Source organism: Pseudophryne corroboree, chromosome 1 (genome assembly GCF_028390025.1).
Source record: "Pseudophryne corroboree isolate aPseCor3 chromosome 1, aPseCor3.hap2, whole genome shotgun sequence".
NCBI classification, from domain to species: domain Eukaryota; kingdom Metazoa; phylum Chordata; class Amphibia; order Anura; family Myobatrachidae; genus Pseudophryne; species Pseudophryne corroboree.
In genome coordinates this window covers 919,332,764-919,357,216 of record NC_086444.1, presented here as the reverse complement: position 1 = coordinate 919,357,216, position 24,453 = coordinate 919,332,764, and the positions used below count along the sequence as shown (strand labels likewise).

Sequence of the window (24,453 nt, the reverse complement as noted above, 5' to 3'; positions counted from 1 at the left end):
CAGAGTAAACCTAAAGCTGCTCACATTTAAGTTTACAAGAAATTGGCGCAGAATGTTCACGTAAATGTTTCTTTAACTGTGTATAGCTCCTAATATACTCCCATAAAAAGGCCTGGACACACCAGTAAATACAAGATAACAGCTGATGTTCACACTGTAGCTTACATGCAGCAGACGTAGTAGCGGAAGAGCCAAAGACAATGTAGTCGGTCAACGCCAGGCTCCAGCTCTGAAGGGGACACACGGCCTGACCTTCTCCATTGCCTATGGTGAGCTGCTCCAGTGCACAGCACAGCAGCGTCACTCTAGAATCTCAGTGGCAGAGGAGGCGGGGTTTGCTGGCAGGGTCAGGCAGTGTACCCACCTCCTGACAGCCTTTCTACCCATCTCATGCCAGTTCCCCTCCCCCCACAGCAGCTCATAGAAAAGACACTGGCGCTGGCCACGGCTGCAGCTCACTGTAATGCTGACAGTATGTGTGGTTGTATAATGGTATCTATAAGCTGCCTATGTATAACTATTGCTTGTTTCCCCCTGTGATATTATTCAGCAGGAATGTTTGTTACTTTGTGCTTTGCACAGGCTAAACAATGATGTTTGCTAAGTGGTAATTGAAGCTTATTTTTCTTATCCCACTAGGCCTACTTACTTTTAGCAATGATTAGGGTGATTTGGGCATTGGTGGGTTAATGATAACCCCATCAGACACAGTCGCAATATATTTGCTTCTCCTGAATCACGGATGTCCCTGTTGTAGACCATTTTTATAGTATTTCTCAATAAGCCCATTGTGTAAATTCCCCAGCCAGGCCGGGGAGCTCCGAGCACACCTCCGTACAAGCTACCAGCAGGCATCTCTCTTATAGGCTATACTGCTGCTTCATACAGACAGGTCCTCTACTGCAACACACAGTGCTACTACACTGGAGGTATGTCAGTCTGCATGTATCCACATATATTATCTAGCCTGGCTGCTGGGTTCTTCTACTGCTCATCATATATTACTATTTCATTCTGGGACTTACATGGTTGCTATTATACAATGATTGCCATACTGCATAAGTTACTTTTATCTACTGTTCTCTATGGCCTGGTGCTTTGGTATTTTAATTTCACTGTATGTACCTTTCACTTTATTTCCTGCATAATGGATAATGTATATGCGCATACTATGACCTCATCATTTGACAGCATTTTTTGTGTAAGTATGTGGTGTCTATATATACTTGCTTTGTCAATTGCTCTGGTAACTTGATAAAGGGCACACAACTGCCCGAAACACTGAAGTCTCTGACCTGATGCACGAATAAACACTTGGAGTTTTGGCTTTAACATGCAGTACCGTTTTTCACTTTCAACTATATAGATCTCTCTTCCTAACCCTCTGTTCCATGCTCACTTTTATCCCATCTGTGTCACCTTTGTTTGTCTGCCCCTCCCAGTCAGAATATAAGCTCTCACGAGCAGTGCCCTCTTCCTTCATGTGCCTTTCTCTCTCTCTCAGACTATTTTTTACTCTATGCTCCCTACAACGGCAGCAGTAAGACCCCTGATGTAAAAATGTTTATATACTATGTACTTGTCGTACAGGGATGCGTTTAATTTGCCGGCTGTTGGGATCCCAGTGGTCAGGATACCAACGCTGGAATCCTAACAGCCGACAATGCTGGCAGCCGGAATCCCAGCGCAACAGGGCTAGTATCACTCGTGGGTGTCCACGACACCCATAGAGTGGGAATATATCCTGTGGCAAGTGCAGCGAGCCACAGAGCACACAGCGTGGCGAGCACACTGAGCCCGCACGGGGGATCTTTGCTCTTGCCCAGCTACCGGCATTTTGGCGGGTGGGATGCCACTGTTGGGATATTGACAGCCGGCATCCCATCTGATGGTAAACCATACTGAATCCGTCCTACATTGTGTTGTACTGTAGGTCATGGGAACCTCTGGCATATCCAATTATAGCCCCTTTTTTTTTTTCTTCCAAAAAATTACAACTTAAACACACAGGTCAACTGCTTTTCAGGATCCTATGTCGGTGAAAATACTAAACAAAATCCCTAATAAGTGCCAGCATCAGGACTAATTGACTAGCCCCGTGGGAGTCAATTAGCCTTGTTGTATTACCGCAGCTAATTGGATACCGCCCTTTGTATCGTCAAGTGGTTTTCACATTATTAACTGTATGTACTGAGTATATTTTAAAATACATAACTTTTGCTTTTTTTCAACATAATTGTTCGCTGTTTCATGTGATTTATTATTAGATTATAATTGTTTACTACACTAATAAATGGTTGATCTTTCTATAGTTAAGCAAGTATATCAATATTTATTGCTCGCATTCTTTTTTTTATAAAGTTACTAATCAACCTTTTAGATGCTGTTCTTTTTTTAATCTTTATATACATTGTTTGCTTGTCCGATGCAGCCTAGAGTGTGCAATGTATGGTGTTAGCTGACATTCATCCGAGCTTCTGAATTAAAAATATATATAAATAAAATAGCAGTGGCATTTAACCTATTTTATCTTAATAGGTAGGGGTAAATCATTTTTTATATCCATATAGGTCATTTAAATGTAATTACAATTTTTAGATGTGGCAAATGAGCAAAGGCCTAGCAAACAAAACGAGACATAATAGTAGGGTACATTTTCATAGAAACTTATCAAAAATAGTAAATAAGTAAATAGCAAAATCTATTTAAACGCTGAAAACCTGTATAAAATGACACTTTACAGTTAGCTTTTAAAATCTCGATCATTTAGATTTTCCTTTTGCATACTATGTTTGTGTCTGTAAATGTTTGAAATTTTTAATTTCAGGTTGAAAATGTGAAAAAACTTTATAATGTGCAAATTTCACGTTTAACTGATGACCTCTCAGCCCTGCAAATGGTACGTTGTCTGAAACGGATTATGATGAATTTTATTTATATATTTATTCATTGGATTTATATATTATTTGTTAAATAAGAACATATATATGCTTAACTATGCTATAACCTTTTTATTGAATTTTTCAATAAAAAAATGTTGTTGTTTTTTTACAGTAAATCCATGTCTAGTATTAATGGTGAACTTTATCACATTGTATAGTTACTTACAGCGTTTGTATAGTATTCCATTGCAAGTACAACAAAACCTTGTGAAATTAGCAAACTTCTTATTTACAATAAATGTAATTAACAGTGCATTATATATGCATTGATGGTGTAGGATACAATTACTTAGACAAACTAAATAATTCTATAGTCAGTAAAACTGCTTTATTATTCAATACCATTTAGCTCTCATTAAATGCAAACGGTAATGCTTAACACTTAAGGGATAATTTGAGAAATGACTAAAATCTGTGGATTAAAGTGTTTTATTTTGCTTTCCATTTGCTATAGTGTGAATACAGCTAGGCCATTTAGAATACTGCAAGATCATCTTAATTATGCAGTTTCTCAAGAATATATATAGGAATAAAAACAGGCTATACAGTAATTGTTTGATCGTGTGTATGTATATATATATATATATATATATATATACACAACAGTCCACTGTAGGCGGCACACTGGTCACAAAAGGTACAAAACAGCAGGTTGCAGCAACAACGTTTCGAAGTTTATTCTTCGTCCTCAGGTTACAAAATAACAGAGAAAGACATACCTTTTTTTCTCTGACGTCCTAGTGGATGCTGGGATCTCCGTAAGGACCATGGGGAATAGACGGGCTCCGCAGGAGACTGGGCACTCTAAAAGAAAGATTAGGTACTATCTGGTGTGCACTGGCTCCTCCCACTATGACCCCCCTCCAGACCTCAGTTAGATTTCTGTGCCCGGCCGAGCTGGATGCACACTAGGGGCTCTCCTGAGCTCCTAGAAAGAAAGTTTATTTTAGGTTTTTTATTTTACAGTGAGACCTGCTGGCAACAGGCTCACTGCATCGAGGGATTAAGGGGAGAAGAAGCGAACCTACCTGCTTGCAGCTAGCTTGGGCTTCTTAGGCTACTGGACACCATTAGCTCCAGAGGGATCGACCGCATGGAACTGGCCTTGGTATTCGTTCCCGGAGCCGCGCCGCCGTCCCCCTTACAGAGCCAGAAGCAAGAAGAGGTCCGGAAAATCGGCGGCAGAAGACTTCGGTCTTCACCAAAGTAGCGCACAGCACTGCAGCTGTGCGCCATTGCTCCTCATGCACACTTCACATTCCGGTCACTGAGGGTGCAGGGCGCTGGGGGGGGGCGCCCTGAGGGCAATATATGACACCTTGGCTGGCAAATCTACATCATATATAGTCCTAGAGGCTATATAGATGTAAAATTACCCCTGCCAGTATTCCAGAAAAAGCGTGAGAAAGTCAGTTGAAAAAGGGGCGGGGCTTCTCCCTCAGCACACTGGCACCATTTTCTCTTCACAGTGCAGCTGGAAGACCGCTCCCCAGGCTCTCCCCTGTAGTTTTCAGGCTCAAAGGGTTAAAAAGAGAGGGGGGGCACAAAATTTAGGCGCAATATTGTATATACAAGTAGCTACTGGGAAAAATTCACTCAATATAGTGTTAATCCCAAAATTATATAGCGCTCTGGTGTGTGCTGGCATACTCTCTCTCTGTCTCCCCAAAGGGCTGTGTGGGGTCCTGTCCTCAGTCAGAGCATTCCCTGTGTGTGTGTGCGGTGTGTCGTTACGGCTGTGTCGACACGTTTGATGAGGAGGCTTATGTGATGGCAGAGCAGATGCCGATAAATGTGATGTCGCCCCCTGTGGCACACTGGCACCATTTTCTCTTCACAGTGCAGCTGGAAGACAGCTCCCCAGGCTCTCCCCTGTAGTTTTCAGGCTCAAAGGGTTAAAAAGAGAGGGGGGGCACAAAATTTAGGCGCAATATTGTATATACAAGTAGCTACTGGGAAAAATTCACTCAATATAGTGTTAATCCCAAAATTATATAGCGCTCTGGTGTGTGCTGGCATACTCTCTCTCTGTCTCCCCAAAGGGCTGTGTGGGGTCCTGTCCTCAGTCAGAGCATTCCCTGTGTGTGTGTGCGGTGTGTCGTTACGGCTGTGTCGACACGTTTGATGAGGAGGCTTATGTGATGGCAGAGCAGATGCCGATAAATGTGATGTCGCCCCCTGTGGCACACTGGCACCATTTTCTCTTCACAGTGCAGCTGGAAGACAGCTCCCCAGGCTCTCCCCTGTAGTTTTCAGGCTCAAAGGGTTAAAAAGAGAGGGGGGGCACAAAATTTAGGCGCAATATTGTATATACAAGTAGCTACTGGGAAAAATTCACTCAATATAGTGTTAATCCCAAAATTATATAGCGCTCTGGTGTGTGCTGGCATACTCTCTCTCTGTCTCCCCAAAGGGCTGTGTGGGGTCCTGTCCTCAGTCAGAGCATTCCCTGTGTGTGTGTGCGGTGTGTCGTTACGGCTGTGTCGACACGTTTGATGAGGAGGCTTATGTGATGGCAGAGCAGATGCCGATAAATGTGATGTCGCCCCCTGTGGGGCCGACACCAGAGTGGATGGATAGGTGGAAGGTATAAACCGACAGTGTCAACTCCTTACATAAAAGGCTGGATGACGTAACAGCTATGGGACAGCCGGCTTCTCAGCCCGCGCCTGCCCAGGCGTCTCAAAGGCCATCAGGGGCTCAAAAACACCCGCTCCCTCAGATGGCAGACACAGATGTCGACACGGAGTCTGACTCCAGTGTCGATGAGGTTGAGACATATACACAATCCACTAGGAACATCCGTTACATGATCCCGGCAATAAAAAATGTGTTACACATTTCTGACATTAACCCAAGTACCACTAAAAAAGGGTTTTATGTTTGGGGAGAAAAAGCAGGCAGTGTTTTGTTCCCCCATCAAATGAGTGAATGAAGTGTGAAAAAGCGTGGGTTCCCCCGATAAGAAACTGGTAATTTCTAAAAAGTTACTGATGGCGTACCCTTTCCCGCCAGAGGATAAGTTACGCTGGGAGATATCCCCTAGGGTGGATAAGGCGCTCACACGTTTGTCAAAAAAGGTGGCACTGCCGTCTTAGGATACGGCCACTTTGAAGGTACCTGCTGATAAAAAGCAGGAGGCTATCCTGAAGTCTGTATTTACACACTCAGGTACTAGACTGAGACCTGCAGATAGTGCTGCTGCAGCGTGGTCTGTAACCCTGTCAAACAGGGATACTATTTTGCGAACATAAGACGTCGTCTTATATATGAGGGATGCACAGAGGGATATTTTGCCGGCTGGCATCCAGAATTAATGCAATGTCCATTCTGTCAGGAGGGTATTAGAGACCCGACACTGGACAGGTGATGCTGACTTTAAAAGGCACATAGAGCCTTATAAGGGTGAGGAATTGTTTGGGGATGGTCTCTGGGACCTCGTATCCACAGCAACAGCTGGGAAGAATTTTTTTTACCTCAGGTTTCCTCACAGCCTAAGAAAGCACTGTATTATCAGGTACAGTCCTTTCGGCTTCAGAAAAGCAAGCGGGTCAAAGGCGCTTCCTTTCTGCACAGAGACAAGGGAAGAGGGAAAAAGCTGCACCAGTCAGCCAGTTCCCAGAATCAAAATTCTTCCCCCGCTTCCTCTGAGTCCACCGCATGACGCGGGGGCTCCACAGGCGTAGCCAGGTACGGTGGGGGGCCGCCTCAAAAATTTCAGCGATCAGTGGGCTTGCTCACAGGTGGATCCCTGGATCCTTCAAGTAGTATCTCAGGGGTACAAGCTGGAATTCGAGGCGTCTCCCCCCCCGCCGTTTCCTCAAATCTGCCTTGCCGACAACTCCCTCAGGCAGGGAGGCTGTGCTAGCGGCAATTCACAAGCTGTATTCCCAGCAGGTAATAGTCAAGGTGCCCCTACTTCAACAAGGACGGGGTTACTATTCCACACTGTTTGTGGTACCGAAACCGGACGGTTCGGTGAGACCCATTTTAAATTTGAAATCCTTGAACACATACATAAAAAAATTCAAGTTCAAGATGGAATCGCTCAGGGCGGTTATTGCAAGCCTGGAGGAGGGGGATTACATGGTATCCCTGGACATCAAGGATGCTTACCTACATGTCCCCATTTACCATCCTCACCAGGAGTACCTCAGATTTGTGGTACAGGATTGCCATTACCAATTCCAAACACTGCTGTTTGGACTGTCCACGGCACCGAGGGTCTTTACCAAGGTAATGGCAGAAATGATGATACTCCTTCGAAAAAAGGGAGTTTTAATTATCCTGTACTTGGACGACCTCCTTATAAAGGCGAGGTCCAAGGAGCAGTTGTTGGTCGGAGTAGCACTATCTCGGGAAGTGCTACAACAGCACGGATGGATTCTATACATTCCAAAGTCACAGCTGGTTCCTACCACACGCCTACCGTTCCTGGGGATGGTTCTGGACACAGAACAGAAAAAAGTATTTCTCCCGCAGGAGAAAGCCAAGGAGCTGTCATCTCTAGTCAGAGACCTCCTGAAACCAAAACAGGTATCGGTGCATCACTGCACACGAGTCCTTGGAAAAATGGTAGCTTCTTACGAAGCAAAATTCCATTCGGCAGGTTCCATGCAAGAACCTTTCAGTGGGACCTCTTGGACAAGTGGTCGGGATCGCATCTTCAGATGCATCAGCTGATAACCCTGTCTCCAAGGACCAGGGTATCTCTACTGTGGTGGCTGCAGAGTGCTCATCTTCAAGAGGGCCGCAGATTCGGCATACAGGACTGTGTCCTGGTAACCACGGATGCCAGCCTTCGAGGCTGGGGGGCAGTCACACAGGGAAGAAATTTCCAAGGACTTTGGTCAAGTCAGGAGTCGTCCCTACACATAAATATTCTGGAACTGAGGGCCATTTACAATGCCCTAAGTCTGGCAAGGCCTCTGCTTCAAAACCAGCCGGTACTGATCTAATCAGACAACATCACGGCAGTCGCCCATGTAAACCGACAGGGCGGCACAAGAAGCAGGATGGCGATGGCAGAAGCCACAAGGATTCTCCGATGGGCGGAAAATCACGTCTTAGCACTGTCAGCAGTGTTCATTCCGGGAGTGGACAACTGGGAAGCAGACTTCCTCAGCAGACACGACCTACACCCGGGAGAGTGGGGACTTCATCCAGAAGTCTTCCAACTGTTGGTAAACCGTTGGGAAAGGCCACAGGTGGACATGATGGCGTCCCGCCTAAACAAAAACTAGATATTGCGCCAGGTCAAGGGACCCTCAGGCAATAGCTGTGGACGCTCTAGTGACACCGTGGGTATACCAGTCGGTTTATGTATTCCCTCCTCTGCCTCTCATACCAAAGGTACTGAGAATAATAAGAAAACGAGGAGTAAGAACGATACTCGTGGTTCCGGATGGGCCAAGAAGAGCTTGGTACCCAGAACTTCAAGAAATGATATCAGAGGACCCATGGCCTCTACCGCTCAGACAGGATCTGCTACAGCAGGGGCCCTGTCTGTTCCAAGACTTACCGTGGCTGCGTTTGACGGCATGGCGGTTGAATTCCGGATCCTAAAGGAAAAGGGCATTCCGGAAGAAGTCATTCCTACGCTGATAAAAGCCAGGAAAGAAGTAACCGCAAACCATTATCACCGTATTTGGCGAAAATATGTTGCGTGGTGTGAGGCCAGGAAGGCCCCAACAGAGGAATTTCAGCTGGGTCGTTTTCTGCACTTCCTACAGTCAGGGGTGACTATGGGCCTAAAATTGGGTTCCATTAAGGTCCAGATTTCGGCTCTGTCGATTTTCTTCCAGAAAGAACTGGCTTCACTGCCTGGAGTTCAGACATTTGTAAAGGGAGTGCTACATATTCAGCCCCCTTTTGTGCCTCCTGTGGCACCTTGGGATCTCAACGTGGTGTTGAGTTTCTTAAAATCACATTGGTTTGAGCCACTTAAAACTGTGGATTTGAAATATCTCACGTGGAAAGTGGTCATGTTATTGGCCTTGGCTTCGGCCAGGCGTGTGTCAGAATTGGCGGCTTTGTCATGTAAAAGCCCTTATCTGATTTTCCATATGGATAGGGCAGAATTGAGGACTCGTCCCCAGTTTCTCCCTAAGGTGGTATCAGCTTTTCACTTGAACCAACCTATTGTAGTGCCTGCGGCTACTAGGGACTTGGAAGATTCCAAGTTACTGGACGTAGTCAGGGCCTTAAAAATGTATATTTCCAGGACGGCTGGAGTCGGGAAAACTGACTCGCTTTTTATCCTGTAGGCACCCAACAAAATAGGTGCTCCTGCTTCTAAGTAGACTATTGCTCGCTGAATTTGTAGCACAATTCAGCTGGAGCATTCTGCGGCTGGATTGCCGCATCCTAAATCAGTAAAAGCCCATTCCACGAGGAAAGTGGGCTCATCTTGGGCGGCTGCCCGAGGGGTCTCGGCTTTACAATTTTGCCGAGCTGCTACTTGGTCAGGGGCAAACACGTTTGCTAAATTCTACAAAATTGATACCCTGGCTGAGGAGGACCTTGAGTTCTCTCATTCGGTGCTGCAGAGTCATCCGCACTCTCCCGCCCGTTTGGGAGCTTTGGTATAATCCCCATGGTCCTTACGGAGTTCCCAGCATCCACTTAGGACGTCAGAGAAAATAAGATTTTACTCACCGGTAAATCTATTTCTCGTAGTCCGTAGTGGATGCTGGGCGCCCATCCCAAGTGCGGATTGTCTGCAATACTTGTATGTAGTTATTGCCTAACTAAGGGTTATTGTTGAGCCATCTGTTGAGAGGCTCAGTTATATTTCATACTGTTAACTGGGTGTAGTATCACGAGTTATACGGTGTGATTGGTGTGGCTGGTATGAGTCTTACCCGGGATTCAAAATCCTTCCTTATTGTGTCAGCTCTTCCGGGCACAGTATCCTAACTGAGGTCTGGAGGAGGGTCATGGTGGGAGGAGCCAGTGCACACCAGATAGTACCTAATCTTTCTTTTAGAGTGCCCAGTCTCCTGCGGAGCCCGTCTATTCCCCATGGTCCTTTCGGAGTCCCCAGCATCCACTACGGACTATGAGAAATAGAATTATCGGTAAGTAAACTCTTATTTATTCCCCCCACACATGTGCAGTGAGCTCCAGAGTGGTTCTGGCATTCTGACGCCCATTAGTGACATCATCCAGCCTCCCCGCCTACCAGAAGCATCACATTGAGATAGTATCAAAATACTATCAACAAGTAGTATAGTGAAAATGACTCACCTTACATTTAAAAACATTTCAGGACTCACAGTTAAAAACAACACATAAGACAGAGACAGATGCGGTGTATATACAAAACAGCATGTGCAGTCACCATCTAAACTCCACAGCTACCCCCACAGGTGCTGATGATCGTCAATATATATATATACACACACACACACACACACAATTACAGGAGGGACCGATATGTTGATGGTTCACTTGTAATGATGATCGTTTGATTAATAAATACCTTTGAATAAAGACTGGTGAATCTATACTAATAGATAGATATAGAGAGTTATAGGTGTGTGTGTGTGTGTGTGTGTGTGTGTGTGTGTGTGTGTGTGTGTGTGTGTGTGTGTATATATATATATATATATATATAAATTCATTATACACACACATAAAATAAAGAATGGTGAACCATAAAACAAATGTACATTTTGAAGTTTCAGCATTCTTTATTCCCGAATGGCTCCTCTTTGCTTATTATCATTCTGCTTATTGACTGCTCCAGTGTGTGTGCACCTTTTGGAAGGCATGTAATTGGACAAATGAACATAAAAAGAAATACAATGTTCATTTTTAATACTTTGTAGAGAACCCTTTGCAGGCAATGACTGAGTGAAGTCTGAAACCCATGGACATCCCCAGATGCTGTGTTTCCTCCTTTGTTTTGCTTTGTCAGGCCTTTACTGCAGCTGTCTTCAGTTTTTGTTTGTTCGTGGATCTTTCTGCCTTTAGTATTCTCTTCAGCCGGTGAAATAAATGCTTGATCGGGTTAAGATCAGGTGAATGACCCGGCCATTGCAGAATATTCCACTTATTTGCCTTAAACAACTCCTGGGTTGCTTTTGTAGCATTTTGAAACTTAGCAGACAGTATATCCCTATACATTTCATCTTTTTTTTTTTTGTCTTCTGTCATATCATCAATAAACACTAGTGATCTATTGGCATTGGACGCAATGTACCGAAAATGTGTTATGCTTCAGATCATGAGCCTTCTCCATACTTTCGTCTCCTAATCATTCTGGTTGATCGTAGTTTCATTTGTCTAAAGAATGCTGTTCCAGATCTGGGCTGGCTTTTTTAGATTTTTTTTTTCTCTGACGTCCTAAGTGGATGCTGGGACTCCGTAAGGACCATGGGGAATAGCGGCTCCGCAGGAGACTGGGCACAACTAAAAGAAAGCTTTAGTCTAACTGGTGTGCACTGGCTCCTCCCACTATGACCCTCCTCCAGACTTCAGTTAGAATCTTGTGCCCGGCTGAGCTGGATGCACACTAGGGGCTCTCCTGAGCTCCTAGAAAGAAAGTATATTTTAGGTTTTTTACTTTCTGTGAGATCTGCTGGCAACAGACTCACTGCTACGAGGGACTAAGGGGAGAAGAAGCGAACCTACCTGACTGGAGATAGTTGGGCTTCTTAGGCTACTGGACACCATTAGCTCCAGAGGGATCGAACACAGGACCCGACCTCGATCGTTCGGTCCCGGAGCCGCGCCGCCGTCCCCCTTACAGAGCCAGAAGCAAGAAGTGGTCCGGAAAATCGGCGGCAGAAGACCTCGGTCTTCAACAAGGTAGCGCACAGCACTGCAGCTGTGCGCCATTGCTCCTCATGCACACCTCACACTCCGGTCACTGATGGGTGCAGGGCGCTGGGGGGCCGACACCTGAGTGGATGGTTATGTGGAAGGAATTACGTGACAGTGTCGACTCCTTACATAAAAGGTTTGACGACATACCAAATATGGGACAGCCGGCTTCTCAGCCTGTGCCTGCCCAGGCGTCTCAAAAGCCATCAGGGGCTCTAAAACGCCCGCTACCTCAGATGGCAGACACAGATGTCGACACGGATACTGACTCCAGTGTCGACGACTATGAGACTAATGTAACTTCCAATAGGGCCACACGTTACATGATTGAGGCTATGAAAAATGTGTTGCACATTTCTGATGTTACCCCAGGTACCACAAAAAAGGGTATTATGTTTGGAGAGAAAAAACTATCAGTAGTTTTTCCTCCATCTGAGGAGTTAAATGAAGTGTGTGAAGAAGCGTGGGCTTCCCCCGATAAGAAACTAGTAATTTCTAAAAGGTTACTAATGACGTACCCTTTCCCGCCAGAGGATAGGTCACGTTGGGAAACATCCCCTAGGGTGGATAAAGCGCTCACACGCTTGTCAAAGAAGGTGGCACTACCGTCTCCGGATACGGCCGCCCTAAAGGAACCTGCTGATAGAAAGCAGGAGGCTATCCTGAAGTCTGTATATACACACACAGGTATTATACTGAGACCAGCTATTGCTTCAGCATGGATGTGCAGTGCTGCAGCTGCGTGGTCAGAATCCCTGTCGGAAAATATTGATACCCTAGACAGGGACACTATATTGCTAACCGTAGAGCATATTAAAGACGCAGTCTTATACATGAGAGATGCACAGAGGGATATTTGCCGGCTGGCATCTAAAATAAGTGCAATGTCCATTTCTGCCAGGAGAGGCTTATGGACTCGGCAGTGGACAGGTGATGCAGACTCTAAAAGGCACATGGAAGTTTTGCCTTATAAAGGTGAGGAGTTGTTCGGGGATGGTCTCTCGGACCTAGTTTCCACAGCAACAGCTGGGAAGTCTGCATTTTTGCCCCATGTTCCCTCACAGCCAAAGAAAGCACCGTATTATCAGGTACAGTCCTTTCGGCCCCATAAGGGCAAGCAGGTTAGAGGCGCGTCCTTTCTGCCCAGAGGCAGAGGTAGAGGGGAAATGCTGCAGCATACAGCCAGTTCCCAGGAGCAAAAGTCCTCCCCCGCTTCCTCTAAGTCCACCGCATGACGCTGGGGCTCCACAGGCGGAGCCAGGTACGGTGGGGGCCCGTCTCAAAAATTTCAGCGATCAGTGGGTTCGCTCACGGGTGGATCCCTGGATCTTTCAAGTAGTATCTCAGGGGAACAAGCAGGAATTCGAGACGTCTCCCCCCCCCCCCGCCGTTTCCTCAAATCTGCCTTGCCAACAACTCCCTCAGGCAAGGAGGCAGTGATAGAGGCAATTCACAAGCTGTATTCCCAGCAGGTGATAGTCAAGGTGCCCCTACTTCAACAAGGACGGGGTTACTATTCCACAATGTTTGTGGTACCGAAACCGGACGGTTCGGTGAGACCCATTTTAAATTTGAAATCCTTGAACACATATATAAAAAAAATTCAAGTTCAAGATGGAATCGCTCAGGGCGGTTATTGCAAGCCTGGACGAGGGGGATTAAATGGTATCACTGGACATCAGGGATGCTTACCTGCATGTCCCCATTTACCATCCTCACCTGGAGTACCTCAGATTTGTGGTACAGGATTGTCATTACCAATTCCAGACGTTGCCGTTCGGTCTATCCACGGCTCCGAGGGTCTTTACCAAGGTAATGGCCGAAATGATGATACTCCTTCGAAAGAAGGGAGTTTTAATTATCCCGTACTTGGACGATCCCCTGATAAAGGCGAGGTCCAGGGAGCAGTTGTTAGTCGGGGTAGCACTATCTCGGGAGGTGCTACAACAGCACGGCTGGATTCTAAATATTCCAAAGTCACAGCTGGTCCCTACGACACGTCTACTGTTCCTGGGGATGGTTCTGGACACAGAACAGAAAAAAGTGTTTCTCCCGGAGGAGAAGGCCAAGGAGCTGTCATCTCTAGTCAGAGGCCTCCTAAAACCAAAACAGGTGTCGGTGCATCACTGCACGCGGATCCTGGGAAAGATGGTAGCTTCCTACGAAGCAATTCCATTCGGCAGGTTCCATGCAAGAACCTTTCAGTGGGACCTGTTGGACAAGTGGTCCGGATCGCATCTTCAGATGCATCGACTGATAACCCTGTCTCCAAGGACCAGGGTGTCTCTGCTGTGGTGGCTGCAAAGTGCTCATCTTCAAGAGGGCCGCAGATTCGGCATACAGGACTGGGTCCTGGTGACCACGGATGCCAGCCTTCGAGGCTGGGGGGCAGTCACACAGGGAAGAAACTTCCAAGGACTATGGTCAAGTCAGGAGACTTCCCTACACATAAATATTCTGGAACTGAGGGCCATTTACAATGCCCTAAGTCAGGCAAAACCCCTGCTTCAAAACCAGCCGGTACTGATCCAGTCAGACAACATCACGGCAGTCGCCCATGTAAACCGACAGGGCGGCACGAGAAGCAGGACGGCGATGGCAGAAGCCACAAGGATTATGCGATGGGCGGAAAATCACGTGTTAGCACTGTCAGCAGTGTTCATTCCGGGAGTGGACAACTGGGAAGCAGACTTCCTCAGCAGGCACGACCTCCACCCGGGAGAGTGGGGACTTCATCCAGAAGTCTTCCAACTGATTGTAAACCGTTGGGAAAGACCACAGGTGGACATGATGGCGTCCCGCCTAAACAAAAAGCTAGAAAGATATTGCGCCAGGTCAAGAGACCCGCAGGCGATAGCTGTGGACGCTCTAGTGACACCGTGGGTGTACCGGTCGGTTTATGTGTTCCCTCCTCTTCCTCTCATACCAAAGGTACTGAGGATAATAAGGAGAAGAGGAGTAAGACTATACTCATTGTTCCGGATTGGCCAAGAAGAGCTTGGTACCCGGAACTTCAAGAAATGATCTCAGAGGACCCATGGCCTCTGCCGCTCAGACAGGACCTGCTGCAGCAGGGGCCCTGTCTGTTCCAAGACTTACCGCGGCTGCATTTGACGGCATGGCTGTTGAACACCGGATCCTGAAGGAAAAGGGTATTCCGGAGGAAGTCATTCCTACGCTGATTAAAGCTAGGAAGGAAGTAACCGCAAACCATTATCACCGCATATGGCGAAAATATGTTGCGTGGTGTGAGGCCAGGAAGGCCCCAACGGAGGAATTTCAGCTGGGCCGTTTCCTGCTCTTCCTACAGTCAGGGGTGACTATGGGCCTAAAATTGGGTTCCATTAAGGTCCAGATTTCGGCTCTATCGATTTTCTTCCAGAGAGAACTGGCTTCACTACCTGAAGTTCAGACTTTTGTTAAGAGAGTGCTGCATATTCAGACCCCTTTTGTGCCTCCAGTGGCACCTTGGGACCTCAACGTGGTGTTGGATTTCCTAAAGTCACATTGGTTTGAGCCACTTAAAACCGTGGAATTGAAGTATCTCACGTGGAAAGTGGTCATGTTGTTGGCCTTGGCTTCGGCCAGGCGTGTATCAGATTTGGCGGCTTTGTCATGTAAAAGCCCTTATCTGATTTTCCATATGGATAGGGCAGAATTGAGGACTCGTCCCCAATTTCTCCCTAAGGTGGTACCAGCCTTTCATCTGAACCAACCTATCGTGGTGCCTGCGGCTACTAAAGACTTGGAGGCTTCCAAGTTGTTGGACATAGTCAGGGCCCTGAAAATTTATGTTTCCATGACAGCTGGAGTCAGAAAGACTGACTCGCTATTTATCCTGTATGCACCCCACAAGTTGGGTGCACCTGCTTTAAAGCAGACTATTGCTCGCTGGATCTGTAGTACGATTCAGCTTGCACATTCTGCGGCTGGACTGCCGCATCCTAAATCGGTAAAAGCCCATTCCACGAGGAAGGTGGGCTACTCTTGGGCGAGGAGCTACTTGGTCGGGGTCAAACACGTTTGCTAAATTCTACAAGTTTGACACCCTGGCTGAGGAGGACCTAGACTTTGCCCATTCGGTGCTGCAGAGTCATCCGCACTCTCCCGCCCGTTTGGGAGCTTTGGTATAATCCCCATGGTCCTTACGGAGTCCCAGCATCCACTTAGGACGTCAGAGAAAATAAGAATTTACTCACCGGTAATTCTATTTCTCGTAGTCCGTAGTGGATGCTGGGCGTCCATCCCAAGTGCGGATTGTCTGCAATACTTGTATATAGTTATTGTTTAACTAAAGGGTTATTGTTGAGCCATCTGTTGAGAGGCTCAGTTGTTATCATACTGTTAACTGGGTATTGTATCACGAGTTATACGGTGTGATTGGTGTGGCTGGTATGAGTCTTACCCGGGATTCAAAATCCTTCCTTATTGTGTCAGCTCTTCCGGGCACAGTATCCTAACTGAAGTCTGGAGGAGGGTCATGGTGGGAGGAGCCAGTGCACACCAGTTAGACTAAAGCTTTCTTTTAGTTGTGCCCAGTCTCCTGCGGAGCCGCTATTCCCCATGGTCCTTACGGAGTCCCAGCATCCACTACGGACTACGAGAAATAGAATTACCGGTGAGTAAATTCTTATTTTTTGTTGCAAATTCTATTAATAAGCCTTATGAATGATTTGCACCTTGTGGTGAACCCTCTGTATTTGCTCTTTTGAAGTCTTTTCTAAATGGTAGACTTGACTAAATAATACAGGTTGAGTATCCCATATCCAAATATTCCGAAATACGGAATATTCTAAAATACAGAATTTTTGGCGTGATACTGAGATAGTGAAACCTTTGTTTTCTGGTGGCTCAATGTACAGTACACAAACTTTGTTTAATACACAAAGTTACTAAAAATATTGTATTAAATGACCTTCAGGCTGTGTGTATAAGGTGTATATGAAAAATAAATTAATTGGGTGTATGTAGACCAACTTTGTTTAATGCACAAAGTTATTAAAAATATTGGCTAAAATGGCCTTCAGGCTGTGTGTATAAGGTGTATATGAAACATAAATGCATTCTGTGCATATAGTTGGGTTCCATCGCCATGATATCTCATTATGGTATGCGATTATTCCAAAATATGGAAAAATCCGACATCCAAAATACCTCTGGTCCCAAGCATTTTGGATATGGGATACTCAACCTGTATCCCTACCTTCTGGACAGTGGTCTTCACTTGGCTGGATGTTGTGAAGTGTTTTTTATTTTTCTGCTGTACAATGGAAAGGATTCTGTGATCATCCACCACTGTTGTCTGTCTTGGATGTCCATTCCTTTTGGTCTTGCTGAGCTTACCAGTGTGTTCTTTTTTTGTACCAAAAGAGCGAATAGTAAGAATGCTGATTTAATCTCATTTTTCATAGGTTGTAACACAGAATTTTATGCATAGAATCTCTCCTTAACATAAATAACAGAACAGCTCTGTTTACTCAAGAAATAATGTAATTGTATTTTGCTCTGGATATCCAAAGATTGGGAAATTCAGACACTTCCCTGCTGTGATCTTGCTTATTATTATGGATTAATCTTTTTTAAACCTTTTCAGTGTCTCTATATAGCAGATCTTCAGTATGTTGCCAGGAAAAAGCACTATTCATATTTAAAACATGATTAGGTTTTAATAAGGGCCTTATAAGAGAGGCTAACACTCTTGTATAAATAATTCCTGTGGAAAAGTGCCAAGGTACCTTGACAAAGAGATCTAGAGCGACAAAACAGCAGCTGATCCTATTTATTTATATGGCGCCAGCATACACCACAGCGTTTAACAATCGGAAACAAATGCAATAATGAAGCAAGACTGGGTATTGGCAAACAAAGACATAAGAAGGTCCTACTCGCATGCTACACTTTATAGATTTGCATGTTGAACACAGCGGCAGTAATTTTACACAACAGTGCTAGGCTGCAAAGGGCAGGTAGCGTTTAATAGTTACTAAATCCAAGGCTTAGTTTGGGCATGAACGAACAGGGACACCATTCCTCCTCCTCTGATGGTCCAATATTCTTTAAAATTTAAGATGATGTCTAATGTCCACCAAACATATGTCATACAGTATGTTTTTGAATTTTCAAATTAACATGGTAGTTAGCAAGGGCTTGTACACTCAGACATTAATATCACTTTTTTAGTGCACGTTATTAAAGCCTGGTCAACACAAATTTCCCCAATAGGACCTATACATATCCACTCTCAGACATGTATTGGTTTGCTTTGGATATAATTTAGTGTTGCCTGCAATGTTCATAGTCATTAGCACTTGGAGCTCACAAAGGGGCTAATTCAGCATGGATCGCATTTGTAAAGCTGCTCGCAAATGCGATCCTAAGCAATGCAAATGCAGCTGGAGTTGTTGCACACCTCCTTGCTGCATTTGCAATCCCAGTGCTGTGACCGCGTCTGGGATCCTGGGGTTGCAATGTTCCCCGCAGACTGCTAGCTGAGGAAGCCTATGCTTACTCAAGCTGACCGTCGCAGGGCGGGTTGCGAGGCCAAGGAAAGTGCGCCTCACGATGCAGTCTTTGGCCTCACTACTTTCCTGGAAAACTGGGGCAACACTCCACCATTTCCAGCAATTAGACTGAGGCATTAGCAATAGTGCGATGCGATCGCAGGACCCATTCTGCAGTTTCTTGATTATTGGGAAACTGCGCTGAGGATCGCAGGACTGATCCTTACTGAATAACTCCCAAAGTACATAATACACTATGCTGCAGGAACATTTGAGATCACACTTTGAATACTCTGTTGTATGGACAAAAAAATACTAGGTTCTGACTTCCCTTTTAACAGGCGTTGTTATTCAGGGCCCATGCCTACAAGCCCTTGGCTCGAGATGTGTTTTCATTAGTCTTATGCTCTTTTATTGAGATTCTTTTTTTATTTATCTAATGTGGACATTCCATGAAACCTCAAGTACACTGTTTTGACCTTTTGCCGCTGATCTTTTGCAATCTGTGGTGGGGACTGCTTCTTTAATTTGTGTAATAGTTGTATGGTCACCAAAGCCTGATTCCTTCCCGCTATTTGTAATGGTCCTCCTCTCCTCTCTTGGTGATCTGTCCCGTCTCAGTCGCTCCGAAGAGAGCAGTTGGGGATGGCACATCCTGTGTATCACTGCGCATGACGGAGACAGGATCGATCATTATATTCATATAATGTGCACATAGCATATAATACCTTGCCAATCAGCATTAGTGTCGCACCACAATATTCTCTTAAAACACTGGAGACAATCAGCTGTTGCAGGAGCAGCTTGTGAATGTCTTATGTTTCATGTACTACAGTTCAAGTCACTATTGCTAGAACCTTCCTGCTACAGTCACTATTGGTATATATTTATCTGATTGTGTAGACCAGGCATGTCAAACTCATGGTCATCCAGCTGTTGTGAAACTACAAGTGCCAGCATGCTTTACCAGCTAATCAGTGGAAGGTATGCTGGCACTTGTAGTTTCACAACAGCTGGAGGGCCATGAGTTTGACATGCCTGCTGTAGACATAACAATTTATTAGAAATTATACACATTCATCCAGTGAGAGATGGTAAGGTTTACCGGACCAAGAACTAGAAACCTTGACAGTAGGGATTGAGAAACAATATAGGGGGGATGTACTACGCATTGGACATTGATAAAGTGTAGAGAGAAAAAGTACCAACCAATCAGCTCCTAATTGTAATTTTTAGCAGCAGATTGGACGGTTCTTTATCACTCTTCAAGGTTTAGTGCATCTGCCCCTATGTTTGGTGGCTGTCAGAATGCATTAACTTCTGCCATGCTCCTTAAATGTAGATGATTATGTTTCAAGTGCATGCGTATATTTGTTTTCTATTGGCAGAGGTTTTCTTACGTTTGGAAGATCCACTGTATGTCATCTGTAAACCTTCAACAGTTTGCCTCTTTTAGCAATAATGCATATGGCAAATTGACAATTTAATGTGGCTCTGGCAAATTTACTAAAAGTGGCCCCGTGTGGTAGGTGTGTGTACAACTTTTCAGTACGAAGGATCAAATCAACAAGAGATGGGCCAGTAGCGTTGGTGTCATCATAAAGCCAGACATAGGAGTAACTGTAATGCATGATGTATAGCTGTTGTATAACAAGACTACGTTAGGCTATTCTCCAACAACTTCCTTATCAAACACACTGACTACGCTCAATGGATCACTGTTGGATAGGACTACATGTGGCTCCCCCTTTAGTCCGATCAGAATGAAGAGGGACACTGCACTCAACCTTCCCTATAGTCAGGAGTGGGTTTTGAGTGCATGAGACAGTGCCGCCACAATCTGCACATTTGGCAGACAGTCCTGTTCTTGCAGCTTTCAGTACCTGTTGGTGTTTCAGTCGCTGCTTGGCTATATTCTAGTCGTGTTGTGGCCATGTATGTAAAATGGATAGATACTATTTACGTCAAGAAAAGTTGAGCAACTGGTACACACTTTAATATCACAACTAGCTCCATAATGAAATCAGTAGCATTCACATTTTAAAAATATACCCATTTCTCTTACGTCCTAGAGGATGCTGGGGTCCACATTAGTACCATGGGGTATAGATGGGTGACTTACCCGTGGTTGCCGTGGAAATCCACGCATCCAACACATCCCCAAAGAGAGCCTGACCTGTGTAGAGTAGGGTCTCCACACTTCTCCTGGATTCCGCGTCTGCAGACCACTGGCGCAGCCAAAGTCCTCTGCAAGCCAAGACAGACATGGAAGATATCCCTGCAACCATCGAACCCAGGACCTTCATGGATTCCACCATAAATCCTGCAGAATCCTGAATGTTACGTAAAAATAATTCAACGTCACTTTTATCCAATGTACCATATATACTCGAATATAAGTCGACCCGAATATAAGCCGAGGCACCTAATTTTACCACAAAAACCTGGGAAAACTTATTGACTCGAGTGTTAGCCTAGGGTGGGAAATGCAGCTCTGGACTGTGAATGCTTTCTCACAAATATTTAAAATGCCCGCTCTAATATATATTGCAGACGTCAGGCGCATCTTATTACCATATACGATAAAAGTGCGCTGTACATCGCAAAACACTGCATCCCATAAGAGAAAACAATACAGCCACACATTATCTGAGTTCCAAAGCTCATTAATGTATATATTTGTTATTAAAAGGATATGGATTCAATATATATTACAATGTACAGTATACCTATAATTACATGATTACAACTCACACAGTAAGCAGTTAATACATACAGTTGCATACAGTTACAGGCCAGCGATACAATACCATTCCCTCAATGCTTATGTCTCTCTCTCTCTCTAAAATCATGCTGGGACTCCATCTTACGCTGAGACCAAAACAGGAACTGCCCTCCTGTGTGATCTAGTTTTTGGGGGAGGGATTCATGATGAGTCACTAGTCTCTTTGTATATGCTAATCAGGTTCAGCCTTGAAGACATCCAAAGGGCTGGCCTGAGTTTCCTGTCCACTACCTGTTTGGAATATCTATTGTTCTAATAAAAGTGATTTTAGCTTTTATACATTTAATCATAATTATCCGCTGCAATGTCCCACAACTTCACAACAAGCATCAAATGAATCTACACATCAATCTGGTTGCTTCAATAGTAAACATGACCAGTCTATCTTGTTTCGTTCAAATAATAAACATACATGACATTACTTCATTATATATAATTTTAAACCATCATGATGTCTGGCGCTTGATATTATTATAGTTATGTACTGTATGAAATAAGTGTCGAATCCATCTCTGTGGCATGTCCGTGTAAATGCGTGTGTTACCATATATTGCTGTGCTCGCTGCGCGTATTTGCAAGTATAGCGACTCATAATGTGTGTAGTTTGTATGTTCTCTCTATGTAATATTTTTGACTTCGACAGTCCACCCTTTGGCAGTAAATAATAAGTGCCATCAATTATTAACATAAGAAAAAAATATTTCATACCATAATCGGTGACCTAGACACAAGTATGTATGCATTTCGCAAATCAGACACTTGACTATATTTAGGGAAGACAGGGAGGAGGACGAGACATCCTCTATATGCACTCGGCGGTCACGGGACAACTGGTTGGGTGTGGGACAACATTCAACCTATAGAGTATGCTGGGACAGTGTTTTGGCCTATAATGTCTGATTTGCGACGAACATTTCACACATACATGTACCTACGTCTTTGTACACTGATGTTTGGATTCGATTGAGGTTCTGCTGGGTAGATGAAGAAGACACAAACAAATCGTGACAGTGACATATAAAATTTTCATGATCTACATATTCCTATCATTTTCTGAACATTGTTTCCATTTCTGGAACGTATGCTAGGTCTGTTTAATAATTGATCAAGGGTTATAAGTAGTGTCCTTCCTAAATAACATAAACCTTCGGAGTTCGGGGAGAGCCACTCATAAACCTTTCTTCCACATATATTAATGAGCTCTTTATCTGCAATGTGTGAATAGCCATTGTCTGATTGTTCCTGATTACCTCTGAACTCCACAACTACTAGAACTTTAATTTTTCTCTGACTTTAACAAACTGATTGGCTAATCCTGGGATCCTATAAGGAGATCACTCCTTCCTACAGAACCAGTTCCAGTCCCACACTCGACTCCTCATAAAAAAACCTCGCAAAAATAGAATATCCTGAAAGAAAATGTTTGTCAGCGGGAAAGAGAGAAAAGAGAAATAGAACAAAACAACTCTTGTTCATAACAAATGAATTACAATGACCGGTCTTTCTGCAATCCTTTAGTACGCTCAGGTAGTGTTCAACAGTGCCGCCTCTCAGTCTTCACGGAACAGAGTCTCTAGTGATACGAGGTTCTCTTTGCCTTGCTCTTTGAACACAGTTCACTTGGAACACACAGTTCATTTCGAACACACAGTTACCAAACTACACAAACTTGATGAATGTGAGCAATAAACTACTTTGTCACGAGTTCTCTCCGGGTCAGCGACCTTCTTGCAGTGGGACGAGTGGGCCCAAGTCTCTCTTTCGGCGACCTTTAGTGCTGTCAACAAAACTTGGTATGGTCCTTCCCACCTGTCTATTAGGCAACCTGAGCGTAAGAACAATCACACAGTCTCTTGGTTCACAATCAAGACAATTAGTATTTGGCATACCAGCAATCAACAGTTTCAAGTTCTTTTGTCAAGTTCTCAAATGCTGGCTCATCTCAATAAGGTACTGTACTGTCACCTCATTGGTGTATTTCTGATCATTGTGCGGATCAATCATGACATGAGGTTGTCTTCCAAAAACAACCAAAAAAACACAAATACCAAAACAAAAACAAATTTCGAAGAGGGTGATTCGTTAAGTGAAGATCTGGGAGTGGTTCCGAAGCTACATAATACTAGTGGCAGTATCTATGATCACAATAGTACAATTTCAAGCTTTACTCCTACTTCTAGGGGTACCATTATCTACACACAAATTTCTGTGCAATTTTTCTTTGCGGTAAACACAGCAGCATCCGTGGCGGCAGGAAATGCCTCTACCCAGTTTGAGAAAACATCAGTGCACACCAATACATAACAATAATTCCTAAAGGGTGTTAACTGTACGAAGTCGATTTGTATTTCCTGAAAAGATCCGTCTGCAGGAGGGATATGGGATGGCTCTGTTGGTATTGCTTTACCAATATTCTTCCTCAAGCAAGCAAGACAGGTCATTGCTCTCTTACCTGCATGAGAATAGAATCCTGGCGCACACCAGTAGGCTCTCATCAGCCTGCACCTACGCTCTTTGCCTAGATGAGTCAGACCGTGTGCCACCTCAGCTAGACTTGGAAGGTATGCTCTGGGGGCTACTGGCTTACCGTGTCCACCTGCCCACAGTCCTGAGGACTCCTGGCCATACCCCTTTGTCCTCCAGACTGCCTTTTCCTGTAGGGAACACAATTTCTCTAACGTCCTAGTGGATGCTGGGAACTCCGTAAGGACCATGGGGAATAGCGGGCTCCGAAGGAGGCTGGGCACTCTAGAAAGATTTAGGAGTACCTGGTGTGCACTGGCTCCTCCCACTATGATTCTCCTCCAAGCCTCAGTTAGATTTCGTGCCCGGCCGAGGTTGGATGCACACTAGGGGCTCTCCTGAGCCCTTAGAAAGCTAGTATAGTTTTAGGTTTTTTATTTTCAGTGAGACCTGCTGGCAACAGGCTCACTGCAGCGAGGGACTAAGGGGAGAAGAAGCGAACTCACCTGCTTGCAGCCGGATTGGGCTTCTTAGGCTACTGGACACCATTAGCTCCAGAGGGATCGACCGCAGGCCCAGTCCTTAGTGTTCGGTCCCGGAGCCGCGCCGCCGTCCCCCTTACAGAGCCAGAAGCAAGAAGAGGTCCGGAAAAACGGCGGCAGAAGACATCAGTCTTCACCAAGGTAGCGCACAGCACTGCAGCTGTGCGCCATTGCTCCTCATGCACACTTCACACTCCGGTCACTGAGGGTGCAGGGCGCTTGGGGGGGGGCGCCCTGAGCTGCAATAAAAACACCTTGGCTGGCAAAAATACCACAATATATAGCCCTAGAGGCTATATATGTAGTAAATTCCCCTGCCAGAATCCAGAAAAAAGCAGGAGAATAGGCCGCGGAAAAGGGGCGGAGCTATCTCCCTCAGACACACTGGCGCC

The 24,453-nt window shown here is 45.1% G+C and overlaps 1 protein-coding gene across 4 annotated transcripts in view; it reads left to right on the top strand.

The window, feature by feature from the left end:
- Positions 1 to 24,453, top strand: part of SCLT1 (sodium channel and clathrin linker 1) — a 410,760-nt gene that overhangs the window by 305,709 nt on the left and 80,598 nt on the right. For all 4 annotated transcript variants that reach the window (XM_063920346.1, XM_063920347.1, XM_063920345.1 and 1 more), the window contains exon 15: positions 2,828 to 2,899. In XM_063920346.1, coding sequence (XP_063776416.1) covers positions 2,828 to 2,899 — 72 coding nt within the window. The remainder of the gene's footprint in view (positions 1 to 2,827; positions 2,900 to 24,453) is intronic.